The following is a 25813-nucleotide window of genomic DNA, read 5'->3' as shown; positions in this document are numbered from 1 at the left end:
TCCAGGCAAGAGTACTGGAGTGGGTTGCCGTTTCCTTCTTTTAAAATTGAGGTATAGCTAATTTGTTAATACAAAAGCTGAGATTTTTGATTTATAAATTTTAATGCCATTTAATTTGGAAAACATTTAATAGTAAGGCTCCATATCTAAACCTATATTTCTTGACTCATTAACTTTAGACAATGGATATTGACAATCTAATACAAAATGAGAAAACTTTCTTCATATCTTAATTTGATTATTAATGTCTAATAAATATTAATGTCTAAGTCTTTGGCTAAATTCATACCTTCAAATATTATTAGTACACATCCATTAGTTTTAAATGTTCTTTAGTCTGAACTACTACCTGTTGTGTGAGGAAATTTATACAAATATGTTTTATACTTTTGCTTCTCTGATGAAACTTCCAATTTGTTACTCGTTATTATTTATACTGTCTCCACTAGAATCATGGAGAATCTAAAATTTGTGTTAAGGTTTAAGGATTTACTTAACCCTTGTTAGAATGCGTGCTTGCTAAATTGGATCAGTTGTGACTCTTTGAGACCCTGTGGATGGTAGCCCACCAGGCTCCTCTGTCCATGGAATTCTCCAGGCAAGAATACTGGAGTGGGTTGCCATACCCTCCTCCAGGGGATCTTCCTGATCCAGGAATCAAACTCACAACTCTTACTTTTCCTGCATTGGCAGGCAGATTCTTTACCACTAGTGCCACCTGGGAAGCCCCTTGACTAGCACAGTCCATACCATTTCAGCCTTAGTTGTATGTCTATCAAATTGTATTTTTCAGTGAGCTCATGGTACATTATAATCTCTGAAGTTTTTATTTGTTACCTTTATTTTTATTTATATATACCTTATATACTTATTATATATATTTATAAATTACCTTTATATTTATATTTAAGAAAAATTTGTCTTACTGTTTGTCAGGGAAAAAATTGTCTTACTGTTTGCCAGGACTTTGCTGCAGAGAAAACTAAGGCCAAACTGAGTTTTAACTCTTACAGGAGACACTTCCTATTTTGGCTGCGTGCTAAAATAATTTTTTACCTTTGAAACAGCAATGTTTAGAAGGTAACCCAGTGCATCTAAAATATCTAGTCTCTTTGTAGATCCTTAACTATGCTTTCTCTTTCCCGTGCTGGGTCATGGTATTTAGTTCTTCAGATTCAGGTCTTTGTATGAGAAAAATGTTCTTGTATTATATATTCAAGATTCCCCCCTCCCCACCACACATACCCTTACCATTGTTACTATTTCCTTCTTCAGGAATAGTTTTCACATGTAGTGTCTCCTGTCTTCATTTATCACTTTCATCTTTTTTTCTTCTCTATTTATGTTAACATCTATGCTCTAGGACCATATTTTCTTAATACTCTATTGACATTTTTGCTATTTCTAATGTAGATTTTGTTATAATTATTTTTCTTTCCTTTCCTGAATATAACCTGTTCATTTGTAATTTATTTCTATAGTTTTATTTATATTTAATGCCTTATGGGTCATTTTTCTTTCATCAAGAGTTTGTGTGTGTGTGTGGTGGGACTTTCTTCCCATTTCCTATTTATTATATCTTCTAATGCATGTTATTTTTCATTTGATAAGTTAAGTGTTTTCACAACTTCTCTTAGAGTATGTTATGCCTAGGTATTAGTATTGTTGAATGATGGTTATTTTTTTGAAGGTGGATTACTTGCAAGAAAAATGAATGAACTAGGGTAGCAGACTGATGGGATTTTCTTGTATGTTAACTGTGAACACTTTCTCATCAGCTCTGTTCTGTACTCTTCCCTAAATTGTATGTCTCTAATTAGTGCTGTCATAATTCAAGTGTCATAATTCTGCCAAGGTTTCTTGGTAGAGATTTCTCTATTTCTCTTTAATGACTGACTGAGATCAGCTGCTTCTGTGATTGTCACCTAACATTTGCCCTCTATTTTACCATTACAACAACCTGACTCCTAAAAAGAATATAAGTACAGGTGGAATTCTTGTTCGACTCTACATTTCATATATATCATGGGCTTCGGGTTCTTGAGAGTATTCAGTCTTGAGACCCTGCCATTCCAGGTAAGAGTTCATCGGTTGTATCCTCCAGGACCCTACAATCTTCCCCTGGAGCACTCTGCTTGTTTCCTCAAACGAGAGGAGTATGCGTATGCTTGCTTCTTTTAAGGTTCATTGACATCACATCATTTGGCTGATGTTCTTCAAAGTTTGTAGTAAGGAAATGTGTTTAATCCTCAGTGTAATGAAGATCTGAATATTTCCCCTTTGTACACTTTTTTACTTAGTGAACTCTTTGCCATGGTGAATAGCTTTTTAATGCCAAAAATGACATTTCTGTGATCTTCAACCTCATGTAGAAAAGAAGGTAAAATGATCCATGTACAGTACCCTACAAGGGGCAGAGTTGTTTCATTTGTTCATCTATTAGCTTTTGGTGGGTATTCTTTGCCATATTCTTTAGAAACTTTATATTCATCAGCTATTCCTGCCTTCATTGGTTTTCCTTGATGTATTTTCCTTGCGTGCAACTGACCTTTGTCTGACATATAGAACAATGTTCTAATTTTCCATTATAATTTAACAAACAATATTTATTTAAATTCAAGCATTGTGTTAAGTTCTAGTGTTTCATATATGAGTGAAGAAGTGGATCCTACCTTTAGGGGACAGTGATAAATTGAAATAAACATTAAGTACAATTGAAAAAATCATAACAAAGGATGATGCTTGCTCCACTACAACTCTTTTCAGGTTTAGTAAAACTGCTTTTTCTGAGTGATGAGAAGTTTAAATGTCACAGACAAGTCAACTTTTGGGATGGATCTAAATGGATGGATAAGCTTTTTTTTTTTTTTTAAGTTGAGAAAGAACCAAAGAGAATATCATAATGAAAGGACTAAATATGTTCATGGAGGAGATAGCAAATGTGTGGAAAATGTGTTATTGAAACATGGGGAGCAAGGGAGATGAACATGGTGGTGGTGTTTAATGAAGTTCAATGAGGTTAATTTATGATTTGGAAAGGCATTGTGTTCTATACAAAGTTATGTGATCACCACTGGGATTTTCTTTCCTTCTCTTTTTTGTGGTCGCACTGTATGGCATATGGGATCTTAGTTCCCCAACCAGGGATCAAACCCACATGCAGTGGAAGTGTGGAGTCTTAACCACTGACTGCCAGGGAAGTCCCTCCCATTGGAATTTTAGAAAGTACTGTGATACTAGCATGAAGGATGGGTTGGGACAGAAGAGACTGGAGTCAGGAAGACTAGAGAGATTATTGCAATAATACAGATGAGACGCCAAGAGGCTCTCAAACACGATTCTGACATGTTGCCTGCATGGGAGTGGCACTTCTTCACAGCGGCCCTATTTGGCGGCTTCACCATTAGGATTGGAGAAGACATGTTTGAAAGATACTTTAGAATACATTTCAAAAGAGGCAGAATGGATGGGTTTCATAACACATTGGCCTTGAAAGGGAAACAAAAGAATGGGACCCCAAGTTGGCGATGGAGTTATGGAAAATAACAGGATTTTCTTAACCCAGGTGGAGGATGCAGGAAAAGGGTCAGGCTTTTGAGGGACAGAAGTATGAGAGGAATTATCACTGAAGTTTTTGCTACCTTGAGTTTGATTTCCCTGGATGATATTCACATGGCTATCAGTAAAGTGAAAGTTAGAATTCTGGGCTAGAGAGTTTGGTGTGAGGATCTGAAGTGTATGTGTGACAGTGGGGATGTGAGTGCTGATAAGCTCATACAAGGAGAGGGTCTAAACTGAGAAGACAATACAGGGACCCTGAGAATGGATTGGTGGACAGCTTGCTCAGAGGAGGAAGATGGGAGTTTGTAGGGCAGCCTCGTAAGGAAGAGGCAAGTTAGAAAGGCACGGTGTCACAGAGGTCTCACAGGCAGAAACTTCAGCAGTGTCAAACGTCAAACGGGTTAGTACGATGAAGACTGAAAAGAATTTACTGGGCTAGAAACTACAGGATTTCCCATAATTTTTAATAAAGACAATTTTAAACAAATAATGAAGGTGAAAGATAAATTTTAGTGAGTGGAAAAGTGAATGTGAGTTGAGGCAATAAAGATGTAGATGATTGCATTCATCAAGATATAAACAGAGCTGTGTCAACAATTTGTTGTATAACATTCCCCTCATTTTCCCCTCTTCAGTTAATACGTGTTTATTTTAACGTCAACTGCTCAGACAAGGGGCAGAACAACATAGGCCCGCTTGTATAATTGTCCATGATGGTATGTCAACTTTTATTTTTAGAAGCTCTTCATTGGACACTATTTCTTTGCCTTTTGATGGTTTATTTAATTGAAAATGTTCAAGTGCCTATGTTTATTGAATGTTATTTGAAGAAGAATTAACTTTGGGATTTTAGAAAACAGCAATTAGTGAAGAGAAAAGAATAAACACACTATTAACCATTGACATAGTGAAAGGTTGCTGCTATGAGCCATGAACAATGCCCAGATTCATGGCCTCCAGAGGAAACGAATTCAGTCTGAGGCTTGATCACTCAGAGCTTTTTGTGTAGAAAAGTTGTATTCAAGTATAAAAGAGATAGTGAAAACTTCTGACATAGACATCAGAAGGAGACAGAAAGAGTGCTCCCTTGCTAGCTTTTAGCAAGGAGTTCTGGTGGCTCAGAGGTTAAAGCGTCTACCTGGAAAGCGGGAGACCCAGGGGTTCGATCCCTGGGTCAGGAAGATCCCCCGGAGAAGGAACTGGCAACGCACTCCAGCACTCTTGGCTGGAGAATCCCATAGAGGGAGGAGCCTGGTGGGCTACAGTCCATGGGGTGGCAAAGAGTTGGACACGACTGAGCGACTTCACTTTCACTTATATGCCTATTAGCAAGCTGATGATTAGAGAAAAGAAACACCTCAAAACTGAGAGAGCTGCACCAGGCCCCTCTCCCACAACATGCATTTTGAGATAGCAATGGCACAGGGTGAGTCATCCTGGCCATAACACAATGGACATGAATCTTGAAGAAAGGCAGATTTCCAAGCAAATACATAGTTCATTAACATATCCCAAGAAAGACATTTCCATGAGAAAAACTGCATTGGTTAGCTCAAGGTTTGTGATAAAGTCAAGTTCAGGTGGAACCAGGTGTCACCACAACACAAAAAAGAAGCCTCCTTTAATTTTGCGTAGAGAAGGAAAAAACAGAATCTGCCACTCGCAGTTCATCCCTCCTGCCACTTGGGGACCTCTGGCCTCCCACCGGAGCTGTTAACACTCTCGGTAGGTGTGTTTCAGCTCAGTTCAGTCCAGTTCAGTCGCTCAGGCCTGTCTGAGTCTTTGCGACCCCATGAATGGCAGCACACCAGGCCTCCCTGTCCATCACCAACTCCCGGAGTTCACCCAAACCCATGTCCATTGAGTCGGCAATGCCATCTAACCATCTCGTCCTCTGTTGTCCCCTTCTCCGCCTGCATTTATTCTCTATTATTACACAAATTTAGGCTTATTTATTAATAGAAACATAGAACTAGATCAACTATCCAAGTATGTACAAAGAATTAGTTAGACTGATAGTCTCTGATGGACATTTTCCTTTCTCCTACCCTACTCCTTGTTGTGTACTTTAGTCCTATGCTAGAATTCACTCCTACTTATTAGTATAAGAATTGCTATTCTTACTAAAATTTTATTGATAATGTTTCTGTTACTACTGCTACTTAACCATTTGTACTCTGAATACTGTACTAAGCCAATTTCTACTTATCACTGGATTCATCATTAGAGTAGAGAACGCTACAGTTAATTGCTTTGAAGCAGTCTGTTTTGTAGGCTTCCCAGGCGGTGCTGACGGTAAAGAACACGCTTGCCAAGGCAGAAGATATGAGCAACACAGGTTTGATCTGTGGGTTGGGAAGATCCCCCGGAGAAGCCAATGGCAACCCATTCCAGTATTCTTGCCTGGAGACTCTGACGGACAGAGGAGCCTGGCAGGCTATGGTCCGTAGAGTTGCAGAGTCAGATGCGACTGAAGTGACTTGGCATGCATGCGTACTCTGACATTTTCTCATGGTGTTCTCACATTTTCTCTTTGGCTCCACTGTTCATCTCCTTTATCTTGCCCTATAAGCCACTCAGATGAGCTTAGTCTCATAGTAAATAGTAGTTATGCATTTACAGTATTGTTAAGGCTTCACTTATTCTACCGCTTCCTCTTTGTTTTATGCAAAAGATATTTATCTGTTACACTTTTAAGGGAAAGCTTGTTGGAGAAAAATAATTTAGTCTTCAGTGCAGTTCTGTTCAGTTGCTTAGTCGTGACTCTTTGTGACCCCAGGGACTGCAGCATGCCAGGCCTCCCTGTCCATCACCAACTCCCAGAGTTTACCCAAACTCATGTCCATTGAGTCAGTGATGCCATCCAACCATCTCATCTTCTATCGTCCCCTTATTCTCCCGCCTTCAATCTTTCCCATCATCAAGGTCTTTTCAAATGAGTCAGTTCTTTGCATCAGATGGTCAAAGTATTGGAGTTTCAGCTTCAACATCAGTCCTTCCAAAGAATATTCAAGACTGATTTCCTTTAGGATAACTGGTTGGATCTCCTTGCAGTCCAAGGGACTCTCAAGGGTCTTCCTCAACACCACAGTTCAAAAGCATCAATTCTTGGCACTTAGCCTTCTTGAGGGTTCAACTCTCACATCCATACATGACTACTGGAAAAACCATAGCCTTGACTAGACAGACAGACCTTTGTTGGCAAAGTAATATGTCTGCTTTTTAATATGTCTAGGTTGGTCATAACTTTTCTTACAAGGAGTAAGCGTCTTTTAATTTCATGGCTGTAATCACCATCTGCAGTGATTTTGGAACCCAGAAAAATAAAGTCTGCCACTGTTTCTTTCCCCATCTATTTCCCATGAAGTGATGGGACCAGATGCCATGATCTTAGTTTTCTGAATGTTGAGCTTTAAGCCAACTTTTTCACTCTCCTCTTTCACTTTCTTCAAGAGGGTCTTTAGTTCTTCACTTTCTGCCATAAGGGTGGTGTCATCTTCATATCTGGGGTTATTGATATTTCTCCCAGCAATCTTGATTCCAGTTTGTGCTTCATCCAGCCCAGTGTTTCTCATGATGTACTCTGCACATAAGTTAAATAAGCAAGGTGACAATATACAGAATTTACCTACTTCTTTCCCTATTTGGAACCAGCTTGTTGTTCCATGTCCAGTTCTAACTGTTGCTTCCTGACCTGCACACAGATTTCTCAAGAGGCAGGTCAGGTGGTCTGGTATTCCCCTCTCCTTAAGAATTTTCCACAGTTTATTGTGATCCACACAGTCAAAGGCTTTGGCATAGTCAATAAAGCAGAAGTAGATATTGTCTGGAACTCTCTTGCTTTTTTGATGATCCAGCAGATGTTGGCAATTTGATCTCTGGTTCCTCTGCCTTTTCTAAAACCAGCTTGAACATTTGGAAGTTCACGGTTAATGTAATGTTGAATTTAGTCTTATTACTAATTTATACTTATTACTTTATATAAAGATAAAATATATATTTATATTTTAACATATCTTTATAACACCCATCACACACAATTCACCATACTGCACAAATATGAAAATATATATCTACTCCTGAAGTAATATTAAGACATGTAAACAAGAGATCATCAATATGTCACTCAGATAAAACACTGGATTTTTCTTCTATTTCAATAATATATAGTGGGCCATATAGTGGGTTTATTAAAGATATATATTGGCTTCCCTGGTGGCTCAGATGGTAAAGAATCTGCTGGCAATGCAGGAGTCATGGGTTCAATCCCTGGGTCAGGAAGATGCCCTGAAGAAGGGAATGGCTATCCACTCTAGTATTGTTGCTTGGAGAATTCCATGGACAGAGGAGCCTGGTGGGCTACAGTCCATGGGATAGCAAAGAGTTGGACAAGATGGAGCAAGTTTAGTTTTTCAATTTAATAATATACAGTGAACCTTTTATATAGTTAAAGATATGCTCAGTTGCTAAGTTGTATCCAACTCTGCAACCCCAGGGACTGTAGCCCAGCCCACCAGGCTCCTCTGTACATGGAATTTTCCTGGCAAGAATACTGGAGTGGGTTGCCATTTCCTTATCCACAGTAAAGATATAGATAAAGATAATTGTTAATTTCACCATGAATTTCAAGTTTAAAATTCTTTATAACCATTCATTTATATCAGCCACTAATCTCTTTTCAAATTTACTCTTCTCAAAATCCTTTATTTTTATCCCCAATATAGGGTTAAGCCTCTTCTACCTTTGCTTAAAGCCCAGATAAGACATATTTATGAAGAGAAAAAGGACTGGAAAATAATATAAGCTTAGTCCTCTTTATACTGTTGAAGCCTTATCCTTCTATTAAATTTTATTACCAGAAATGCTCAACTTTATAATTTCAGGGTAAAGTCTTTTGCTTTTTTCCTTTTTAATGAAACTGCATGAAAGACAAGATCTAATATATTGTTCAGTGGCCTTTATGTAAAACCTTTGTGACAAATACCTCTTGGAAATGAGGCTTCCCTCATAGTTCAGTCAGTAAAGAATCTGCCTGCAATGCAGGAGACTGGGGTTTGATTCCTGGGTCGGGAAGATTCCCTGGAGAAGGAAATGGCAACCCACTCCAGTATTCTTGCCTGGAGAACCCCATGGACAGAGGAGCCTGGCGGCTATGGTCCACAGTGTCACAACAGTTGGACACGACTTAGTGACTAAAACACCAATATATTGTTCAGTGGCTTTTATGTAAAACCTTTGTGACCAAAACCTCTTGGAAATGAGGATCAGCGGAGATTTTTTTTGGTGAATTGTAAAGTATCCTTGGAGAAGGCAATGGCACCCCACTCCAGTATTCTTGCCTGGAAAATCCCATGGATGGAGGAGCTGCGAGTACTATCTAGCTTATTCTAGATTTTTGAGTTCACTTGGCTGTGCCAAGCCCTGTGCAAACTTGTACCTTCAGATGCTGCAGCTTTCCTCAGGCAAGGTGAACTTTCAATTTTTCTATTCTTTACTGGCAATTCATAGTCTGATAATACCTGTCCTATGGATTTTATATTTTTGCTTTACCTGAAAGATGAATATATTTACTTTTTCAAAGCCCCTTTCAAAGTCAGAATTTCTCAAACCTTGTCCTTTTCCCAAATCTCTGTGGCACCATCCGCCTTTTATGTCCACACCAGTCCCCAGGGCTATTTCTGACCCTGTTCTTAAACTCAGTTAGGAAGATGGACTAAATCAATACTTAGTGTTAAGTCTTTTCTTAACTCATGTGTATAAATCTACTATAAAATTTTATATAATATCCTATAATAGAAATATTACTATACTAAAAGTATTTTGATATAATTTAATTGTCACTTGATTCATTTAAAATAATAATTCCATATAATGCTAAAATGCAATTAGCTAATTTTTCCTTAAGTTTTAACTGAGTAATTTAAGTAAGAAGATGCCTAAAATGTATAATTAGAATTTTCAAGTGTATTAAATGGTGATGATTTATGTGGTAGGTAGCAGCCAGTTTTTTGTTTAAATTTTACTAATCTCAATTTTGCATTTAGAAAGTGGTTATCTGCTGTTGATTCATTTTTAGATCACAAAAGGCTTAAAACATTTTTGAAATTTTATGATTCCGTAATCTGGCATTAAAGCGGATACATTTATTGAAATGTGGTCAATGAATACATTTTGACAAAGGGTTAGAAAAGCCTTAGGCCACTGATTTTCTCAGTACCTGTCCACTAAGGGAAGGAGTAATGTGCACCTCAGTGTTTGTTACTGCTTTCCATTCTACAACATTTCCAACAGTATGCATTCTCCCGGAATATGGAGAGGCCCTGTTATGTGAGTGCCCATCTTTGTAATGATGGTTGTCATCAATATTCTATCTTCCTTTTCATCTCCTTTGAAAGATGTCAGTTCTTTCTGGCACTGAAGGGGAATGACAATTAGTTTGCTTCTTGGCTATGATTACTATCTTTCTGCTTGTAAGGGAGTGTGTGTGATTTGCTTACACTTGAACTTCAGAAGGAATTGCAAAATGAATCCAGACCCTGGAAGATGATTTGTAGAGCTCTGATGAGGAGCTAGCCAACGATGGGGCCCTGCATAGGAATGAACAAAAATGACTAGTATTTCAGAGATAGACAGGGTGATAAAGGGAGAGGGAGACCTCAAGAAAACTCTTGTTTGAATTTTTATATCTAGAGTTCTGGAACCACTTCACGTTTGAAAGGCATAGGATAAAGATTCTGAAAGGCTTGCTTCCAGAGAAGTGACGTGATATAAACATTCCATTTACTGGAATTAAACACATAAAATATGCCAGACTAAATCTGACATACATGAAAAACATTAAATTCTTTCCTCTTTTTATTTTTTTTTCTCTTTCCTCTTTTTAATCACCCTATGCAATTCTGCTTGTGTATCAAATAAAGTCTGGTAATACCTCATTTTCATAGTCACTGAATTCCTTTACTATGATGAATGTTTGCAATTAAACTCTGTTTGCAAATTTGGTTAATAAGGTTGCAGAAAATTACATTTTTAATTGATTTTTTTTTAATTTTGCAGACTTGCAAAAATCTAGGCACATTGATTATGGTCAGTTGAATGCATTATGCCACATGAGAGAAAAACAACACAGGTAGGTTATCATGCCTTCCTTTTCCTGTCACTCAAATGAATATGGATATGTTTGTTCCATGGATAAAGTACAGTAATAAACCATTGTTGACTCTCAGAGGTACCTGATTTACCACACAGATAAAAATATCTGAAAACCTGGAGGTTATTTCTCCAGGTTGAAGGGGCAGACTATATATGTCATATTTTAAGGAAACAATTTAGTGTGAAGCACACATAACTCATCCCCAGCTGGACCCTTTCTAGAACTCAAAAAGCAGTCATAAGAGAAAAAAGCTTCAAATGGTTGAAAACACAAATCCTGAGTGAAATAGGCACTTTAGCTGTGCCTAGGAGATGCCTAGTTGAAATATATTCAACTGAAAGAACTAAAAAAATATTGGTTTAAAGCTCAGGATACTTAAGATATGTGATACTTGAAGATACAATTTTTAAAAAATCTATTTTCTTGTAAACTCCTTTTCCCAAGTTGGATTTTTGAAATTATAAAACTAGCTAGTTTGTTTCCTGTCCATCAGCGTCTATCTATCCTCCTACTTTTCTTCACTGGGAGAGGCCCTTGCCTCATCTTAAGTCATATCCTCTTAACCACTTCAAATTATTTACATCTTCATTGATGTAAATTATTTACATAATTATTACATAATTATTTACAAGTTATTTGCAAATTATTTACACCTTCATTCATGTATTTACATAATTATTTAAAATTATTACATAATTATTTATAAATTATTTATATCTTACATCTCTCTACTTTTCCTTTCTTGGAGAAAGAGAGGAGGCTATGCTTTTTTAAAAAATTTTTCCAAAGCTTACATTTTTTACTATGCCTTCTTGTCCTTTTTGTACACATGGCATCTTTTGCCATAGGGTTAAGAATTAAATAAACTTACTCTGGAGTCAGGCAAGTCGCCTGGTTTTAATCCCGGCTCAGCCACTTCCCAGCTGTGTGGCCTTGCATAATTTCTTTTTACCTCAGTTTTCTCGTTAGTAAAATGGAAATAACAGTCTTATCCATTTCAAAGAATTATTAGGATGATTAAATGAGCTAATGTATATGTAAAGAGTATCTGGTACATGGTAAGAGCTATATACGTATTTTCATTATTGTTTAAAAAAGCTCACCCAGGCTTTTGACTATTGAATTTATATGCAGCTCCCCCCACCTTTTTTTATTTTTTTTTCACATAGAAGATTTTATGTGAAGCTTTTGGAGCAGAACACTTCTTTTACCCTTATTTTCCTTTTGCTTTCTAGGCCAGTTATTTTATTTTAAAATTTATTTCTAGATTCTACCTCCTTACCTTTGAGGAATCATAATAAGGGAGATTAAATCATGTAGATCTGGGTCTGCCAAAGAATCCATTCTACAAAACTTTTAGCAGCCTTCATCTGTCTGGATTGAGAATCCCTTCCAGGCAGTGTTGCCTCATCAGACAATCGTCTGGTCCGGCTGCAGTCTGGCTGTCCCGCCTCACTTCCCTCTATTTAGTCCCGTGTTTTCTGTGCCTCTCTTAGACACTGTCTGTGTGTGCTCCGTCGCTCAGTCACGTCTGACTCTGTGGCCCTTTGTACTGCATCCCACTAGGCTCCTCTGACCATAAGATGTTCCAGCCAACGATACTGGAGCGGGCTGTCATTCCCTCCTCCAGGCGATCTTGCCAACCCAGGGACTGAACTTGCCTTTCCTGCAGATTCTTTACCTCTGAGTTATCACGGAAGCCCCTCTCTTTCTTTTTGCAAACACCAGGGACCCGGAAAGGGGCACATTTTAGGGGGACTATGTATAGGTTTTGGCTCATTCTTTTAGAAAACATTTTGTTGTTGCTGTTCAGTCACTAAGTTGTGTCTGACTCTTTGTGACCCCATGGACTGCAGCACGTGTTCTCCTGGAGTTTGCTCAAATTCATGTCCATTGATTCGGTGATGCTATCTAACCATTTCAGCCTCTGCCACCCTCTTTTCCTTTTGCCTTCAGTCTTTCCCAGCATCAGGGGCTTTTGCTCAAATTCATGTCCATTGATTCGGTGATGCTATCTAACCATTTCAGCCTCTGCCACCCTCTTTTCCTTTTGCCTTCAGTCTTTCCCAGCATCAGGGGCTTTCCGGTGAGGTGGGTCTTCCCATCAGGTGGCCAAAGTATTGAAGCTTCAGCTTTCGCAGCAGTCCTTCCAATGAATATTCAGGATTCATTTCCTTTAAGATTGACTGTTTTGATCTCCTTGCAATCCAAGGGAGGGACTCTCAGGGACTTCTCCAACACCACAATTTGAAAGCATCAATTCTTTGGTGTTCAGCCTTCTGTATGGTTTAACTCTCACATCTGCTTGTGACTATTGGAAAAATCATAGCTTTGACTATACAGACCTTTGTCAGCAAAGTGATGTCTGCTTTTTAATACACTGTCTAGTTTTGTCATAGCTTTTCTTCCAAGGAGCAAGCGTCTTAAATTCATGGCTGCAGTCACCTTCACAAAGTTAGATATGGAAATAGGTATTTAAAAGAAGAAAACAAACTACAACAAATTAATGAAGACTTGACATTCAGGTTTCTTTTCCTTCATGAGACTTCTTAAGGCAATTTATCCAAAATACATACATAGAAATTACTTAAGTCTTTCAGAGAGATTTAAGAAAAATTTGCTCTTCCATATTTATTTCGTATGTATTATATGTTTAAAATAACCAATGAAATATACTTTTTCCTGTAATAAAAACAGAAAGCCTGAGAATTAAATGACCCAAGGATTAAATTTTTCTTATACATGTAAACTATGAATGATTGTAGTTTTGGAGTCTACTATTTTCTGGATGCAGTGGAAGGGTATAGAGGCTTCTCATTGCGATGGCGTCTCTTGTTTCAGAGCATGTGCTCTAGGTTGCATGGGCTTCAGTAGTTGTGGCTCCCAGGCTCCAGAACGCAAGATCAAAAGTTGTGGTGCATGGGCTTAGCTGCTCTGCACCATGTGGGATCCTCCTGGATCAGGGTTCAAACTTTTGTCTCCTGCATTGGCAGGCAGATTCTTTACCACTGAGCCACTAGGGAAGCTCAGGTCTTTGTTTTGATATTCAGTTCAATTCAGTCACTCAGTCATGTCCGACTCTTTGCGACCCCATGAATCGCAGCACACCAGGCCTCCCTGTCCATCACCAACTCCTGGAGTTCACTCAGACTCACGTCCATCAAGTCAGTGATGCCATCCAGCCATCTCATCCTCTGTCGTCCCCTTCTCCTCCTGCCCCCGATCCCTCCCAGCATCAGAGTCTTTTCCAATGAGTCAACTCTTCACATGAGGTGGCCAAAGTACTGGAGTTTCAGCTTTAGCATCATTCCTTCCAAAGAAATCCCACGGCTGATCTCCTTCAGAACGGACTGGTTGGATCTCCTTGCAGTCCAAGGGACTCTCAAGAGTCTTCTCCAACACCACAGTTCAAAAGCATCAATTCTTCTGCACTCAGCCTTCTTCACAGTCCGACTTTCACACCCATACATGAGCACAGGAAAAACCATAGCCTTGACTAGACAGACCTTTGTTGGCAAAGTAATGTCTCTGCTTTTGAATATGCTATCTAGGTTGGACATAACTTTTCTTCCAAGGAATAAGCATCTTTTAATTTCATGGCTACAATCACCATCTGCAGTGATTTTTGGAGCCCCAAAAAATAAAGTCTGACACTGTTTCCACTGTTTCCCCATCTATTTCCCATGAAGTGATGGGACCGGATGCCATGATCTTCATTTTCTGAATGTTGAGCTTTAAGCCAACTTTTTCACTCTCCACTTTCACTTTCATCAAGAGGCTTTTGAGTTCCTCTTCACTTTCTGCCATAAGGATGGTGTCATCTGCATATCTGAGGTTATTGATATTTCTCCTGGCAATCTTGATTCCAGCTTGTGTTTCTTCCAGTCCAGCATTTCTCATGATGTACTCTGCATATAAGTTAAATAAAGTTAAGTGAAGTGAAGTCAGTCAGTTGTGCCCTACTCTTTGTGACCCCATGGACAGTAGCCTGCACCAAGCTCCTCCGTCCATGGGATTTTCCAGGCAAGAGTACTGGAGTGGGTTGCCATTTCCTTCTCCAGGGAATCTTCCCAACCCAGGGATCGAACCCAGGTCTTCTGCATTGTAGACAGACGTTTTACCATCTGAGCCACCAGGGAATAAGCAGGGTGACAAGATACAGCCTTGACGTACTCCTTTTCCTATTTGGAAGCAGTCTGTTGTTCCATGTCCAGTTCGAACTGTTGCTTCCTGACCTGCATACAAATTTCTCAAGAGGCAGGTCAGGTGGTCTGGTATTCCCATCTCTTTCAGAGTTTTCCACAGTTTATTGTGATCCACACAAAGGCTTTGGCATAGTCAATAAAGCAGAAATACATGTTTTTCTGGAACTCTCTTGCTTTTTCCATGATCCAGCGGATGTTGGCAATTTGGTCTCTGGTTCCTCTGCCTTTTCTAAAACCAGCTTGAACATCAGGAAGTTCACGGTTCACGTATTGCTGAAGCCTGGCTTGGAGAATTTTGAGCATTACTTTACTAGCGTGTGAGATGAGTGCAATTGTGCGGTAATTTGCGCATTCTTTGGCATTGCCTTTCTTTGGGATTGGAATTGAAAACTGACCTTTTCCAGTCCTGTGGCCACTGCTGAGTTTTCCAAATTTGCTGGCATAGTGAGTGCAGCACTTTCACAGCATCATCTTTCAGGATTTGAAATAGCTCAACTGGAATTCCATCACCTCCACTAGCATTGTTCATAGTGATGCTTTCTAAGGCCCCTTGTCTTCACATTCCAGGATGTCTGGCTCTAGATGAGTGATCACACCATCGTGATTATCTGGGTCATGAAGATCTTTTTTGTACAGTTCTTCTGTGTATTCTTGCCACCTTTTCTTAATATCTTCTGCTTTTGTTAGGTCCATACCATTTCTGTCCTTTATCGAGCCCACCTTTGCATGAAATGTTCCCTTGGTATCTCTAATTTTCTTGAAGAGATCTCTAGTCTTTCCCATTCTGTTGTTTTCCTCTATTTCTTTGCAATGATCTGCAAGGAAAGCTTTATCTCTCCTTGCTATTCTTTGGAACTCTGCATTCAGATGCTTATATCTTTCCTTTTCTCCTTTGCTTTTTGCATCTCTTATTTTCACAACTATTTGTAAGGCCTCCTCAGACAGCCATTTCGCTTTTTTGAATTTCCTTTTCTTGGGGATGGTCTTGATCCCTGTCTCCTGTACAATGTCACGAACCTCCATCCATAGTTCATTAGCACTCTGTCTATCATATCTAGTCCCTTAAATCTATTTCTCACTTCCACTGTATAATCATAAGGGATTTGCTTTAGGTCATACCTGAATGGTCTAGTGGTTTTCCCCTCTTTCTTCAATTTAAGTCTGAATTTGGCCATAAGGAGTTAATGATCTGAGCCACAGTCTGCTCCTGGTCTTGTTTTTACTGAATTTATAGAGCTTCTTCATCTTTGGCTGCAAAGAATATAATCAATCTGATTTTGGTGTTGACCATCTGGTGATGTCCATGTGTAGAGTCTTCTCTTGTGGTGTTGGAAGAGGGTGTTTGTTATGACCAGTGTGTTCTCTTAGAAAACTCTATTAGCCTTTGCCCTGCTTCATTCTGTATTCCAAGGCCAAATTTGCCTGTTACTCCAGGTGTTTTTTGACTTCCTACTTTTGCATTCCAGTCCCTATAATGAAAAGGACATGTTTTGGGGGTGTTAGTTCTATTAGTGTGCATTTAAAAAAAGAAACATCAAAATTGGTGAATTTTTGTGTTCAGTTTAGTTCAGTTCAGTTTAGTCACTCAGTCGTGTCTGACTCTTTGCGACCCCATGAATCTCAGCACGCCAGGCCTCCCTGTCCATCACCAACTCCTGGAGTTTACCCAAACTCATGTCCATCGAGTGGGTGATGCCATCCAGCCATCTCATGCTCTGTCATTCCCTTCTCCTCCTGCCTCCAATCCCTCGCAGCATCAGGGTCTTTTCCAATGAGTCAACTCTTCACATCAGGTGCCCAAAAGAATTTTTGTGTAAGTATTTTAATATTGAAGGTGGAAGAAAAAACATAACGTTTTCAGCATATTATGCTTTATTATTTCAAGAAAAGTAAAAATACAACTGAAACACACCAAAAAATATCTGTACAGTGTATATAGAAACTTCTGTGACTGATCAAATGTGTCAAAAGTGGTTTGCAAAGTTTCACATTGAAGATTTCTCGATGGACAATGATCCATGATTGAGTAGACAAGTTGAAGTTGATAGAGATCAAATCGAGACATTAATTGAGAACATGCATTGAAAGTCTGCACCAGCTTGGTTATGTTAATTGCTTTGATGTTTGAATTCCACATAAGTTAAGCGAAAAAACCTTCTTGACCATGTTTCCACATGAGATTCCTCACTTACACATAGCAAAAAAGTTCTGTTTTAAAAACAGATTGTGGTAGGCAATGAAAAGTGGATCATGGACAATAAAGTCAAATGGAAGAGATCATGGGGTAAGTGACATGAACCACCACCAACCACACCAGTCTGGTCTGCATCCAAGGCAGGCAATGTGTATATGGTGGGACTGGAAAGGAGTCCTCTATTATGAGTTCCCTCTGGAAAACCAAAAGTTTAATTCCCTTAAGTACTGCTCCCCAATTAAACCAACTGAAAGCAGCATCTGATGAAAATCATCCGAAATTAGTCAACAGAAAATGCAAAATCTTCCATCAGGAGAACATGCCTGCATGTTTCTTTAATGACCAGTTAAAAAGTGTTACAGTTTGGTCGGGAAGTTCTGATTCATTGCCTGTATTCATTAGACATTTCACCTTTGTATTCCATTTATTTTGGTCTTCACAAAATTACCATAATGGAAAAAAATATAAATTTCCTGGAAGACTGTAAAAAGCACCTGCAACCGTTCTCTGTTCAAAGAGGTAAAAAGTTTGGGGAAGATGGAATTATGAAGTTTCCTGGAAAATAGCAGATGGTATTGGAATAAAACACTGATCACAGGATTCAATAAAGTTCTTGGTGAAAATGAAAAATGTATTTTTTACTTAAATATCAAAGGAATATTTTTGCCAACCCAACACACACACATACACACACACACACACACACACACACATATGTGTATTCACTGTCTTTGGATAGCTGTCTTTCCTCCCTGTCCAGGGTGGGAAGGGGAAAAAGGGAGGCTGCTGTACCTTACCATTTACCATGCACCTCGTAATGGTATCTTGTACATGGGCTCAATTCCTGCTGTTAAAGCTGCTCCTGTCTACTATTTAAGTGCATGTGAGTTCTTCTCAGTCCTTCTCACTGAGAATCACACACACACACACACACATACATGCATGCACATGTGCTCAGTCGCTTCATTTGTGGCTGACTCTGCGACCCCATGGACTGCAGCCCATCAGGCTCCCCTATCCATGGGATTTTCCAGGCAAACCGAGTAGGTTGCCATGCCCTCCTCCAGGGGATCTTCCCAACCCAGGGACAAAACCTCATCTCCTGCGTATCCTGCATTGCAGAAGACACGGAGACGCTAGTTCAATCTTTCCTGAAAAATCTCACGAACAGAGGAGCCTGGCAGACTACAGTCCATGGGGTCACAAGAGTTGGACATGACAGAGCAACTAAACAACAATATACATACATCCAGAGTACAACCGTTTCTCACTACTTCTACTAAAACCATCTTGGTCCAGAGCACCAGTGCTCTTGCCAGGATTACTGCAATAGCCTATTGACTGATTTCCTTACTCCATCCCTTGCCCATTTACAGTCTGTAAGTTGGCACAGTAGCCAGGGGAATATTGTCAAAATGTACATGAGAACATGGTTTGCTCAAAATATTCGAATGCCTTCCATATCACTCAAGGTAAAAGCTAAGATGTTCACGGTGGCCTGCAGGGTCATACATGATCTCATCCCACTGTGTCTCTAACCACTTCTGGACAAGACCCACCCATTTCTTTTGCTCTAACGCAGTTACCTCCACGAGCCGTTCCTACCACACCGAGTATGCTCCTGCCTCAGGGCCTTTGCATCATGCTTTCTATCTGGGATGCTCTTCCTTCAGATGTCTACTCTCCTTCATCCCTTACTCCCCTCAGTGTCACAGGGAAGGACAGAATCTGACTCCATGTTGGGTTGGCTGATTTAACCTCTGCTTTCCATTTCTTTCATTATCATCACTAAAAGGATTCTGTCTGTAGCTGTGAGCATACACAGTGGTCTGCCTTGGGCAATCCTGCCTGTCCACCTGCATGTGAAATGAAAGTGCCTTTGTTCAGCTCACAGGGAGTCACCTTGACCCTGTGAACGGCTGCAGGAGAAATGAACACATCCCCTCCCGAGGCTGGCCAAACCAGGAGACATTTTGCCAGACTTATGGCCTTTTTACTTTACTTCCTCACCTCATCGCCCTTGCTCTTCTATAAAACAAACTAGCATCCAGACCCCAATAAAGTGGTACTCTAGGACCCTAGTTAGCCATCTTCTTGGCTGCCTGACTTTCTGAATAAAGTTGCTCTTCCTTGTCTCAACACCTAGCCTCTTGATTGTGGTCTGTTGTGCAGTGAGCAGACCATGCTCGGACTTGGTTACATCAGGCTTTCTGTGACCAGCCTGTATGAAATAGATACTCTTAGCACTTATTATCCTCTGAGTGTTGCTTTCATTTCTTAATAGGATATCTGGCATATAGTTATACATTTATTTTTGTTTCCTTTCTCTACAGTGAAAACTTCATGAGGAAAAAATTCATTTTATTTCTCATGTATTCTCAGTGATTAGAATAGTATCTGACACATTACTGGTACACTTTAAATATTTGTTGAATAATCTCCTTTATCTGCCATGATAGTTTTCTATAATCTGAATCAATTAGTATATTCTTGTTACTACTTGTTGATGTTAATATTACTCCTGAGTGAATATCCCCTAAAGTGCCAAACCTTTTTTATGAACTCCTTTCTCCTGATACTCTTCTTAGTCTCCTGTAAAGAATCTGCCTGCAATGCAGGAGACCTGGGTTTGATCCCTGGGTCGGGAAGATCCCCTGGAAAAGGAAATGGCAACCCACTCCAGCATTCTTGCCTGGAGAATCCCATGGACAGAGGAGCCTGATGGGCTACGGTCCATGGTGTCACAACGGTCAGACATGACTTAATGACTAAAACACACACACACACACCATACCATCTTTAATTTTATTTATCTGTCAAGGTCCAGATTGTCTCCCATCAAATGTCATTGTTTTTTATTTTCCTATACATTTGTTTCAGAAAGGCTGTAACCGGGGAGTCTGAATGATTGCATTCTAGCTCTTATTTTGCCATTAAGTGTGATGGAGGTATTTGTAATATCAGTTAAATTCTCAGGGTTCAGTGTTCTCATTTGCAAAAGGAATGACGTAAATTTGATCTGACACAAAAAATTTTAGCCTTATTACTGTATAAAGCTGAAGCTATATTTTTATCCACACTTTTATCTTAGTGAATGATGAAATTATCTACACAGCTGTCCAAGCCAGAAACTGTTATATCATAAACTCCCATTTTCTCTGCATTTGATAAATAAATTGTAATCACATTACTTATAAGAGCTTTTATAATGGGCTTTTTACATCTCCAGTCCTGTCTCCCAGTGACTCTTCCTTTCCTCCCAGTGATGACATGACTTCACTACACCTGCACAATATTGTTGAGGGTCTTGTACTTTTTGCTCATATTGATGTCTCGGTCCGAATTACCATCTTCCCATTCATCCCCAACTTCCAATAAATAGGTGAAATAATCTTCATAGTCAACCTAAAATCTTCTCCAAGAAGAGTATTCTTCTCCATTTCCACTTGACTCTGTAATATTTTCTATCAGAGCACTCCTGATAATTTATTATGCTTTTGTTTAAAGTCTCTTTTTCTCTATTATAATAGAGATGGCTCTTTGAAGACTATATTTATTAGATTAAGGTGACTGCCATTATAGATTTATAAGAGAAATAGATTTAAGGGACTAGATCTGATCGACAGAGTGCCTGATGAGCTATGAATGGAGGTTTGTGACATTGTACAGGAGATAGGGAGCAAGACCATTGCCAAGAAAACGAAATGCAAAAAAGAAAAACGGCTGTCTGAGGAGGCCTTACAAACAGCTGTGAAAAGAAGAGATGTGAAAAGCAAAGGAGGAAAGCAAAGATATACCCATTTCAATGCAGAGTTCCAAATAATAGCAAAGAGATAAGAAAGCCTTCTTCAGTGATCAGTGCAAAGAAATAAAGAAAAACAATGGAATGGAAAAGACTAGAATCTCCTCAAGAAAATTAGAGATACCAAGGGAGCATTTCATGCAAAGATGGGCTCGATAAAAGACAGAAATGGTAGGGACCTAACAGAAGCAGAAGATATTAAGAAGAGGTGGCAAGAATACACAGAAGAACTGTATAAAAAAGATCTTTATGACCCAGACAAACACGATGGTGTGATCACTCACCTAGAGACAGACATCCTGGAATGTAAAGTCAAGTGGGCCTTAGGAAGCATCACTACGATCAAAGCTAGTGGAGGTGATGGAATTCCAGTTGAGTTATTTCAAATCCTGAAAGATGATGCTGTGAAAGTGCTGCACTCAATATGCCAGCAAATTTGGAAAATTCAGCAGTGGCCACAGGACTGGAAAAGGTCAGTTTTCATTCCAATCCCAAAGAAAGGCAATGCCAAAGAATGCTCAAACTACTGCACAATTGCACTCATCTCACATGCTAGTAAAGTAATGCTCACAATTCTCCAAGCCAGGCTTCAACGGTACATGAACTGTGAACTTCCAGATGTTCAAACTGGAATTAGAAAAGGCAGAGGAACCAGAGATTAAATGGCCAACATCCATTGGATCATCAAGGCGAGAGAGTTCCAGAAAAACTTCTACTTCTGCTTTATTGACTATGCCAAAGCCTTTGACTGTGTGGATCACCACAAACTGTGGAAAATTCTGAAAGAGATGGGAATACCAGACCACCTGACTTGCCTCTTCTTATGTCAGAAAGCGATGAAAAACTAAAGAGCCTCTTGATGCAAGTGAAAGAGGAGAGTGAAAATGTTGGCTTAAAGCTCAACATTCAGAAAACTAAGACCATGGCATCTGGTCCCATCACTTTATGGTAAATAGATGGGAAACAATGGAGAGAGTGACAGACTTTATTTTATTTTTTTTGCAGAGGTTGTGGGGGGGAATCCAAAATCACTGCAGATGATGACTACAGTCATGAAATTAAAAGATGCTTGCTCCTTGGAAGAAAAGCTATTGCCAACCTAGACAGCATATTAAAAAGCAGAGACATTACTTTGCCAACAAGGTCTGTCTAGTAAAATCTATGGCTTTTCCAGTAGTCATGTATGGATGTGAGAGTTGGACTATAAAGAAAGCTGAGAGCTGAAGAATTGATGCTTTTGAACTGTGGTGTTGGAGAAGACTCTTGAGAGTCCCTTAGACTGCAAGGAGATCCAACCAGTCCATCCTAAAGGAGATCAGCCCTGGGATTTCTTTAGAAGGACTGATGCTGAAGCTGCAACTCCAGTACTTTGGCCACCTGATACGAAGAGCTGACTCATTTGAAAAGACCCTGGTGCTGGGAAAATTGAAGGTGGGAGGAGAAGGGGATGACAGGGGGTGAGATGGTTGGATGGCATCACTGACACAATGGACATGGGTTTGGGTAAACTCCAGGAGTTGGTGATGGACAGGGAGGCCTGGAGTGATGCAGTCTGTGGGGTCGCAATGAGTTGGACACAACTGAGCAACTGAACTGAATTGAACTGAATATGTGTGATCTGATATCTCCTTGTGGTTTTGATTTGCATTTCCCTGATAATTAGCGGTGTTAAAGATATTTTAATCTGTTGATGGCAATCTATATTTCTCTTTGGAAAAATGCCTGTTCAGATCCTCTGCTCATTTTTAAATCAGGCTGTTTTTTTGTTATTGAGTTATATGAGTTCTCTATATAGTATGTGTGTGTGTGTGTATATATATATATATATATATATATATATATATATATATATATACCCACTCCAGTGTTCTTGCCTGGAGAATCCCAGGGACGGGGGAGCCTGGTGGGCTGCTGTCTATGGGTCGCACAGAGTCAGACAGGACTGAAGTGACTTAGCAGCAGCAACATCTCTCTAAAAGGTTTAGATTCAGTCTTCAAATCATATTTTTGCAGTTTAACTTTGTCAAAAAACTTTGTCAAAACAGATCATTTAAGTTTTCTCCAGGAATTTTATAAAATAAAAATCTTGGAATTAACCTTTTATGATTAACTGCAATAGCATGTGGAACTCCTTTGAAAAAAATATAGTTTTAAAGCCATGATGTCACTGGCTAATGCACTTTAAAATAACACTTTGTAGTGGTATTCTCTGAAGACTGATGATTAATCTAACTTTTCATTTAAGTCTAGGGTGTGTTAAATACATTGAGCTTACAACAGAGTATTTTTTTCTTCAACTTAATATTGTACGAAAAGAATCTATACAGTATAATATAAATTAATAGATTATAATATAATATATCTGTTATACATAGTAAATTCTGATATATAAATATACACATATGTCACGCTGCTACTGCTGCTAAGTCGCTTCAGTCGTGTCTGACTCTGTGCGACCCCATGATGGCAGCCGATCAGGCTCCACCGTCCCTGGGATTTTCCAGGCAAGAACGCTGGAGTGGGTTGCCATTTCCTTCTTCAATGCATGAAAGTGAAAAGTGAAAAGTGAAAGTGAAGTTGCTCAGTCTGTCCGACTCTTAGCGACCCCATGGACTGCAGCCTACAGGCTCCTCTGTCCATGGGATTTTCCAGGCAAGAGTATTGGAATGGGGTGCCATTGCCTTCTCCACACATATGTCATAAACATTTTATAAATATTGTATCTCCTAATGTGCAAAGATAACATTCATATTTCTTTCAATTTTCATCAAATAAGTGTGTAGATGCTACAACATTTGTAAGGCACATTCAACAAAAAAATCCAAAAGTGGTTGAATAGAGTCAGATTTTATGACTTTTAGGGCAATCACATAAATATAATTGATAAGTAAACATTTTATGAAAAAGCTTATTATCCCCTGAGACTTGTGAGCAGAACTGAGCGGGATGTGGAAGACATAGTGTGCTAGTTAGGATGGTCCCAGCTGCTGTTTGTTGTTGTTCAGTCGCTCAGCCGTGTCCAGCTCTTTGTGACCCCATGGACTGCAGCACGCCAGGCTTCCCTGTCCATCACCAACTCCCAGAGCTTCTTCAAACTCATGTCCATTGAGTTGGTGATGCCATCCAACCATCTTGTCCTCTGTCGTCCCCTTCTCCTCCTGCCCTCAATCTTTCCCAGCATCAGGGTCTTTTCCAAAGAGTTAGTTTTTCGCATCAGGTGGCCAAAGTATTGGAGCTTCAGTTTCAGCATCAGTCCTTCCAATGAATATTCAGGACTGATTTCCTTTAGGATGGACTTTTTTTGATCTCCTTGCAGTTCAAGGGACTTTGAAGAATCTGCAACACCACAGTTCAAAAGCATCAGTTCTTCGGCACTCAGCCTTCTTTAGGGTCCAACTCACATCCACATATGAATACTGGAAAAAAAATCATAGCTTGACTAGACCTTAGTCAGCAAAGTATTGTCCCTACTTTTTAATATGATGTCTAGGTTGGTCATAGGTTTTCTTCCAAGGAGCAAGTGCCTTTTAATTTCATGGCTGCAGTCACCATCTGCAGTGATTTTGGAGCCCAAGAAAATGATGTGTGTCATTGTTTCCCATCTATTTGCTATGAAGTGATGGGACCAAATGCACTGATCTTAGTTTTTTGATTGTTGAGTTTCAAGCCAGCTTTTTCACTCTCCCTCTTTCACCTTCATCAAGAAGCTCTTCTGTTCTTCTTTGCTTTCTGCCATAAGGTTGGTGTCATCTGCATATCTGGGGTTATTGATATTTCTCCAGGCAATCTTGATTCCAGCTTGTGCTTCATCCAGCCCAGAGTTTTGCATGATGTACTCTGCATTTAAGTTAAATAAGCAGGGTGACAATATACACCCCTAATACACTTATTTCCCATTTTTGAACCAGCCCATTGTCCCATGTCTGGTTTTAATTGTTGCTTCTTGACCTGCATACAGGTTTCACAGGAGTCAGATAAAGTGGTCTGGTATTCCCATCTCTTTTAGAATTTTCCACAGTTTGTTGTGATCCACATAGTTGAAGACTTTAGCATAGTTAATAAAGCAGAAGTAGATGTTTTTCTGGAATTCTCTTGCCTTTTCTGTGATCCAGTGGTTATTGTCAATTTGATCTCTAGTTCCTCTGCCTTTTCTTGTACACCTGAAAGTTCCTGGTTCATGCACTGCTGAAGCCTAGCTTAGAGAATTTTGAGCATTACTTGCTAGCATGTGAAATGAATGCAACTGTGCAATGGTTTGTACACTCTTTGACACTGCCTTTCAAGAATCAACATAATAGAATCTATTTCTTTTTCACATCAAACCCTATAACGCTGTTTCTGATTGGCAGGCTGTTTTTCTGGTTTAGGGACTCAGGCTTTCTCCAATCTTTTGCTCTCCGATTTTTTTCTGCTTATCTTCCAAGTTCTCCCTAATAATTTGCTTCATGCTGAAAGGAAAAAAGGTAGAGGATCTCTCATGGAAAGGATTTTTTTTGTGAAGTTGGGGAAAGATTTTGATGATCCCAGTCTGAAGTGGTACACATCCTTCACACCTTATCTTCCATATTCCATTGGCTAGAACTCAGCCAGATACCACAAGAAAGGTTAGGAAATGTCTCCTTCTGTGCCTAAGAAGAGAAGGTATGGTTTAGTGTAGTGTAGAGAAGTCTTTGAGATAAATATATGATATTAGATATTATACCTAGAGATGCTGTTATTACTAATCTCTTGCTTTAAGGATAAAGAAATGAGGCATATAAAGTTTAAATGACTGGCTATTTTACATAAAGTATAAAAATTACTATGCTATGCTATGCTAAGTCACTTCAGTCGTGTCTGACTCTGTGCGACCCCATAGATGGTAGCCTACCAGGGTCCCCCATCCCTGGGATTCTCCA

At 39.4% G+C, this 25813-nt stretch overlaps 1 protein-coding gene across 3 annotated transcripts in view; it reads left to right on the top strand.

The window, feature by feature from the left end:
- The window catches only part of CNBD1 (cyclic nucleotide binding domain containing 1), a 496885-nt gene that overhangs the window by 12424 nt on the left and 458648 nt on the right, over window positions 1-25813 (top strand). For all 3 annotated transcript variants that reach the window (XR_009740949.1, XM_061439433.1, XM_061439432.1), the window contains exon 2: window positions 10618-10690. Coding sequence is in view for 2 of the 3 variants with exons in the window: in XM_061439433.1 (XP_061295417.1) it covers window positions 10618-10690 (73 nt within the window). In the remaining variant the exon portion in view is untranslated. The remainder of the gene's footprint in view (window positions 1-10617; window positions 10691-25813) is intronic.

Source organism: Bos javanicus, chromosome 14 (genome assembly GCF_032452875.1).
Source record: "Bos javanicus breed banteng chromosome 14, ARS-OSU_banteng_1.0, whole genome shotgun sequence".
NCBI classification, from domain to species: domain Eukaryota; kingdom Metazoa; phylum Chordata; class Mammalia; order Artiodactyla; family Bovidae; genus Bos; species Bos javanicus.
The sequence above is the reverse complement of the archived record's forward strand: the minus strand, read 5'-3'. Positions and strand labels throughout refer to the sequence as shown.